Raw genomic sequence first — 7,264 nt, 5'->3', positions numbered from 1 at the left:
ATTATTTAGTATCATTGAAATACTTGCACCGGTTTAGAATTTTCAATTTCTCAATATTCAACCAAAATATTTAACCAAAAATACGTTTTTAACATTTCTGGAAAGGTAAAAATATAAAAAATTACCAGCGGGATTCTAACTTGTGACTTACATATCCGTACTGAACCCACTGCGCTACACTGTAAGATGACAGTTTTTGGAGAAAGAAACTATTTATAAAATAGAACTTAATTTTATTGTTTATTCCGCTAAAAGTACATCACAACATAGAAGTGCCCTAAAAACCAATATACAAACATGTCTACATGTACAGACATTTTAATGGAAATATTTTGCAAACAGTATGAGTTGAAAAAATTGTTACCAAATCTGTATATTTCAGTTATATTTTATCTACTGCAAACAAACTTTAATTCGCGATTTACCGAACACAAACTAGTTCGCGACGACTAATGTTTGCAAGAACGCCTTATAAAGACCTAGATTGTTTTAACAACCATACGACACGGATTGGTTCTCGGGGAGAAATATTCGCAACGCCGATGTTCTCGCGAACCTCGCGAAAATTTCTCACTCGCGAATAAAAGTTGGTTAACAGTATTCTGCCATTCTCCACATATATACAATTCAATTCAAGTATATGACTATAATAAGAATCATCTAACCGCAATGCGATTAAAATCAGATCCTTGATTCACTCGTTTTTTCTATTGTCGTTACACCTCGTGTAGCGACGATAAAAAAAGAGGGGGTCGAGGATTTGATTTTAATCAGATTGTATCTGATCGTTGAAAAAGGCGGTAAAATGTAAAGACTAAAAGACGTTTTTTCTTTCATGTACTTGCATGGAAGTACATGAAGGTGAATACGAGAAAATTAAAATCTGATCGAAATATTCTTACTTTTATTCAAAACAATAGAAAACTATTTGTAGGACCGTAAAAATACTTCGACATAAGCGGGGTATTCGAGATGATCGTATTTAAGACATTAGGAAATTTTATAATCATATTATTAACAGAGAAAACGCTCGGGACTGCGGCGGCCGACTTTGACATATGCCGGGATATTTCATTTCTGAGATACCTGAATGTTTGGGTGACACAATTTAAAGAATTGAAACAAATTTTTTTTTATCATGGAAAGCAGCCACTCTGGAGTGCAGCTAGCTTAAAATACTGAGCACAATTCAAAACTTCAGAATGTAATGAAATACTAATTTGCTTTGTATAATTTACGAAAATTTCTCACTCGCGAATAAAAGTTGGTTAACAGTATTCTGCCATTCTCCACATATATACAATTCAATTCAAGTATATGAATATAATAAGAATCATCTAACCGCAATGCGATTAAAATCAGATCCTTGATTCACTCGTTTTTTCTATTGTCGTTACACCTCGTGTAGCGACGATAAAAAAAGAGGGGGTCGAGGATTTGATTTTAATCAGATTGTATCTGATCGTTGAAAAAGGCGGTAAAATGTAAAGACTAAAAGACGTTTTTTCTTTCATGTACTTGCATGGAAGTACATGAAGGTGAATACGAGAAAATTAAAATCTGATCGAAATATTCTTACTTTTATTCAAAACAATAGAAAACTATTTGTAGGACCGTAAAAATACTTCGACATAAGCGGGGTATTCGAGATGATCGTATTTAAAACATTAGGAAATTTTATAATCATATTATTAACAGAGAAAACGCTCGGGACTGCGGCGGCCGACTTTGACATATGCCGGGATATTTCATTTCTGAGATACCTGAATGTTTGGGTGACACAATTTAAAGAATTGAAACAAATTTTTTTTTTATCATGGAAAGCAGCCACTCTGGAGTGCAGCTAGCTTAAAATACTGAGCACAATTCAAAACTTCAGAATGTAATGAAATACTAATTTGCTTTGTATAATTTACGTTTTAAATATTTAACTCTATTGTCAAATTATCCCAATACTTAACAGCATTTATTTAATATTGAATTGTGATATTGGTAATAAAGAATTATGTTTACCGTAACATGATTTAGATGCTTCCACATCCATGTTGCATATTCAAAATGATTCAAATGAAAAAATCTCTCTTCATGATCCACTAGGTGCTGTGGCCTTGATACATGTATATCTATGATACCTAATATACATATAATACTGGTATTATGGATATCAGGTATCATACATATGCATATATGAGACACAGGCACCTGTGCATGGTCCTTATCATTAATGGCTATAAAAACAATTAAAACCAAATTTTGATTTTTTAACATTGAAACAAACTAAGTAAAAAATTCATTCAATTTTCAAAAATTAATTGTACAAAAATTTGTGATCAAAAATACATCACAGCATTTTCATCTTCTATAATTTCTTAGATTACATTACAGCAATGAAACTAAAAAATCTTTGTTCACAATTTTTTGTGATTGGTTGTCATTTCAAATTAGTTCACAATCGAAACATCACAATCATCTCAGTCTACAGTGCTCTCAGTGTATGACATCACAAAAATAAATCCTGATCAGATAGGAATTGAAGAATGTCATACCATTCTGAGAGCTCCATCCAATTGGGTTTTTTCTCCATTTAGATAAGAGTTTTCTTCAATTGCTTGCCACTTTTATGCAAATTCATCAGGTTTGCCAAGTTTCTTAGGACAAACATTTATTTAGTGTTTTGGTTAGGGCATTGATGTTTTTAAGGCATGGCTGTTAGCAAAAGGATTTGGAATACAAAAAGAAGTGAGTTGATTAAAAGAAGTTATAGAAATTTAACTGAACATAAAATCGTTATCAGGTTTTGCACAATTTGCTCTATGACATCAACCTAAAATATCTTTGAAGCACACTATCAAATTAGTTACATGAACTACACAATGTCATTATTTCATCAGCTACACGACATACTTTAGTGTTTAGGCTTAAGTTATACTATGACTCAAGTCATAATATGGCAATTACTAATAACATCATCCAATCAGAGAATAATCTTAATTATAAATTTACCAGTACCAATGATAAAACACCATAATTATATTTAGATTTATATATTTTTGACCAAAGAATACTTTAAAAATAATTTGATTATAATTTGTTAATGCAATATTGTACTCTTAATGCTTTCTATACCCCTCATCTTTTGTCATTTATCAACCGAGTAAAACTTTACATTACTTTAACTTTTTGTCAATACTATTCATCCGTTCATTTGAAAAGAAGCCACTAAAGACACATTTTGTGCTTCTCAAGTCGGTTTTTACTTGATATCCTCTATTTCAGTTATCCAGATGTAATTCAGATATTCATCACAGACACAAAAGTAAAATTATTCATGCAATAAAATCGCTCCACTGAAAGACCCATGCTAAAAGGTTGACGGGGTGTTTAAATGTCAAATCTTTTCTATGTTACTCTGGTTTTAAATACCCGTTTTCTATTAGCAGTCAGGTGTAACCTAAACCTTTGAATTCTCTAATTTCTTTTTCTTTCTCTTTACACAACACTGCGACAGTAACCAACATCACATGCATATTGAGTAAATATAACACATAGCCAGACCGTCTACAACATTACCTTACACAGCATTAACCCTACACACGTGCACAATACTAAAGCAGTACACAATGTCACCTAGAGAGAATGTGCATGCTATTTTGTAATACTATGCCTAGCCATACCGTTCACAACAATACCTTACACATCATTAATTGTCCTAATTAGGATACTAATCACATAGAGACAACGTGTATATCATTCAATATTTGACTGATTGAAGATGATGTTACTAATTCTTCCATGTATGGGTAATATATAACAGCTGTTAGTATGAGGTAAGTCTATGCTATTCATGTTGCTAAGTTACGATCAATCACAAAATAATCCAAACTTTGATAAATACAGACTTACACGGGCTGACCTCAAACTTCCAAGCAGTTATAGTAACCATGGTAACCTTAATATATTAAAAATTTGGCTGTTCTTTTTGTGACATTTACGATCAATTTTGCAAAACCATCGAAAGCGATTGAAAGGTTCTACCTCTGAGAAAAAAATTGTAATATCAAGAGCCTATGTTATTGATTTAATCAACCACACTTTATAATTATACAGTTTATTTACTTTTTGTGATTAAATATACACACACAATTTAACATATATTGATTATAATAATTTTACACACTAGGTTTGATGGCACGCAATGTTTGAATTTTAAATTTCAAATCACCACATTTGGTCTGTTGACAGTGGCATACATATATAAACACAGTTTACATTTAATACATAAAACAATCAGTTGACAAACATTATGTAAACACGGTCAGTTATATGTAGATTGTTCACATACAAGATGTAAAATAGTATGTTGTCATGTAAACATGCTATCAAAAGTGTTATTTATTTACTTGTAATATTAAGCTGTTTTCAGTTGAGAACTTAATTTAAATGTAATTTAATATCATGAACCATTTGATTTTTATAAAACATGGTTTGTTTCATTTGTAATATGGATTTCCTTCACTATTGATACATGTAAATAAATAAACAGATAGTTTGATTATTATAAACACAGTTTGTTTACATGTAATATTGTATTTTCTTCACTTTACCTGTTGTGTACTCAGTCACAAACAGGTTGTCTCTGGTGTCCACACATAAACCACATGGATCCTGTAAATGACAGTTGTCAATGTAGCGGAGGAACTGTCCGTCCTGATCCAGGATGTGGATACGGTAGTTGCTAAGGTCCGCTGTCAGGATGCGACCCTGGCTGTCTGTTGTGATGCCGCGCGGAAAGAATGATCCCTTGGTAGTAGAGGGAGGACCAGTGTAGGTAAACCGAAGTTTCCCGGCCTGATTGACCACCACAACTGCACCGGCGTCACGGTCTGACACACAGATATCTAGGTTCCTGTTCTCACTGACGTATTTAGTTTTATATAATCCACCAGATGAATAGAGAGGTTGTCCTTTGTCGTCGTACTGAATACTTTGTTTCTCTGTGGAGCCAGAGTAACACACAACTTTTGTTTGTTTATAATCATCACTGTCCATGACAACCAGGAGGTCACCAGAGGAGGTACTACAGACACCGCGAGGTCTTCACCCCCGTAGTCTGGTCACTGTATCTATCCATTTATTCCTAAATTTGTTCACAGTTCTACCAACATAATCAGTAAAAACTAGATCCCCACTCCTTGTCACTGCTATGTCCCCTGGATTGCTCCCTGACCTTGTTATTACTGACTTCTTCAATAGTTTCCCACTGAGGTTGTACCGTCTCATGATTTTGTCATTACCTAACGTCCACATCTCCTCATCACTCAGACAAGCCACTCTGTCTAATAGTCTATAGTCGGTATTTATTTGTGTGATGATCCGTGGTACATCAATGAGCGGTCTGTCTCGGGGAGAGGACTCTGCACCGGGAGATTCCATGGTGTAGCAATGTTCTTCTGTTTTGATAGAAGACGCCGACAGAGAACCAAACATGGTCAGACACTTTGATTGGATTTTAAGAGATATTCTGAAGGAACAAAAAATCGATCACTAAAAGTTTATCATTCTTCGATAAATTATTCAATTATATTCATATATTTTGCATGTTGAAAGTGCACACGTATACCAATGAAAAAGTAATAAATTCATTTAAGTAATTAAAAAACAAACCTCTACAAAAATCCAACATGGCGATTATGGTATTTTTCTTCCTGGTCTTGTTGACCTTTGTGATCGTCACGTGATTAACTTATATATAGCAAGAGTGGATTTATTTTGGTGGCATGAAATCAAAATATCGCTGATAAAAAAATTCCCGACATTAGTGCGTTTCCGCCCCCGACAGGAGCAAATTTGTTTTATCCCTTAAGTAAGATGGTGCGAGATCATTTGAATTTTTGAGAGGTTTTTTTTTTGGGGGGGGGGGGGCAGGGGCGGGGGGGGGGGGTGTGAAAAGGCCCAGAGTTGATTTCCAAGCACATGTGTAACTTCGACGTAAAAAGTGCTATGCCTTCCTTCATCAACATGTGTTGTTTGTTTTTAAATGTCGAGGATTTTTCTTAAAAAATTCGTTATGAATATATACAACCTCCATCTAAAGTTTCGCAATTGTGGTGATATTATAGTAAAATTGATATTGACACCTACATATATACGCCTCACTTAATTCATATTTAAGACCCTTAATATGGATATTACATAATACGTACGTAAATCAACGTTTCAATGTAATAAAAAGAAAATTAACATAGAAAATTATTATTTAAACTTATCAAAAATATCAAAATTTTAACGTAAGTAAATAAAGTAATTTGAAGAGGAAAAATTAATCATAGTGCCAAAACATCCAATCTCAAAATGAATTATTATGCCCATTTTCTCAATTGTCTTTTATTTCCTCTTCCTCAATGGACGTGTGCGAACATTTCACTTTCCATACACTACCTTCTAGCATTTTTAAGTTTGGGCTCCTTCTTATATAAAGCAACAGTAACACACGGAACAGTTTGAACCAAGCACTTATTACGAATTGAGTAGATTTTAGCGCAAAACACAATGTTTTTTTCTGCTTTCCGTCTTCGATTTTTAGTCCATTATTCTTTCCGCTCGTCTGTCATTCTGTATACAAAATCTTCTTTATTTAGCTTCTACGAATGACCTTAGTAGTCCTGTATATCTCGCTACATGTATCAGATTCTACGAAAATATTGTATTGTAATAAAAGGTTATGCCAATGATTACTCTTCACGGTAAGTCTGGCGAGCGGAGTGAATGATAACATTCAAACCTTATCACTTTTATTTTCCTTTTTAATTTTACTTAATTCTTCTTCTTTCATCTTTTACAGGTACCAATGGCCACACCGGGTGTCCACTGTTGCTGCACCAGAATCTCTGCATGCTTTTATATATTATTAAGAATAAATCATATATCATGTTGTTGGTAATATTTTATGTCTTCTTTTTTTCCAAAACCACCCCATACTATCGTATTTTAAATTGTTTGTTAAAATTTGTCAAAAAGTGACGGAAACAAAAAGTCATGCATACAAATGATGGCAATATCACAACTTTCAGTTTTATTATCCCATTGATGGAGATGATAACCGTAGAATGGACATTTTTTCGGCGTTGGGCACCTGTTTTTATTCTTACCATTGGAAAACCTTGATATATAGTATAAAACAGGGTGGTGGCCATCCTCTTAAGTGAAATATTAATCTGCTCCCATTATCTTTGTCATTACACGAAGTGGCAGAGATATTTGATGT

At 33.5% G+C, this 7,264-nt stretch overlaps 1 protein-coding gene and 1 pseudogene across 1 annotated transcript; one reads left to right on the top strand and one right to left on the bottom strand.

Moving 5' to 3' along the window:
* LOC128158154 (tripartite motif-containing protein 2-like) overlaps positions 1-7,264 on the top strand; it is a 275,172-nt pseudogene that overhangs the window by 116,834 nt on the left and 151,074 nt on the right.
* LOC128158150 (uncharacterized) lies at positions 4,113-5,770 on the bottom strand. The gene is made up of 2 exons (XM_052820907.1): positions 5,665-5,770; positions 4,113-5,521 (listed from the first exon to the last, which is right to left on the bottom strand). The coding sequence occupies exon 2, from the start codon at positions 5,047-5,049 to the stop codon at positions 4,573-4,575; it is 477 nt and encodes a 158-aa protein (XP_052676867.1). The 5' UTR covers positions 5,050-5,521; positions 5,665-5,770; the 3' UTR covers positions 4,113-4,572.

This window comes from Crassostrea angulata, chromosome 8 (genome assembly GCF_025612915.1).
Source record: "Crassostrea angulata isolate pt1a10 chromosome 8, ASM2561291v2, whole genome shotgun sequence".
Lineage (NCBI taxonomy): Eukaryota > Metazoa > Mollusca > Bivalvia > Ostreida > Ostreidae > Magallana > Magallana angulata.
Note: the sequence above shows the minus strand (reverse complement) of the source record. Positions and strands in the feature narration are given on the sequence as shown.

Coding starts and splice junctions, on each gene's coding strand:
- LOC128158150 (XM_052820907.1), bottom strand. CDS start 5,049: ATGGACAGTGATGATTATAAACAAACAAAAGTTGTGTGTTACTCTGGC.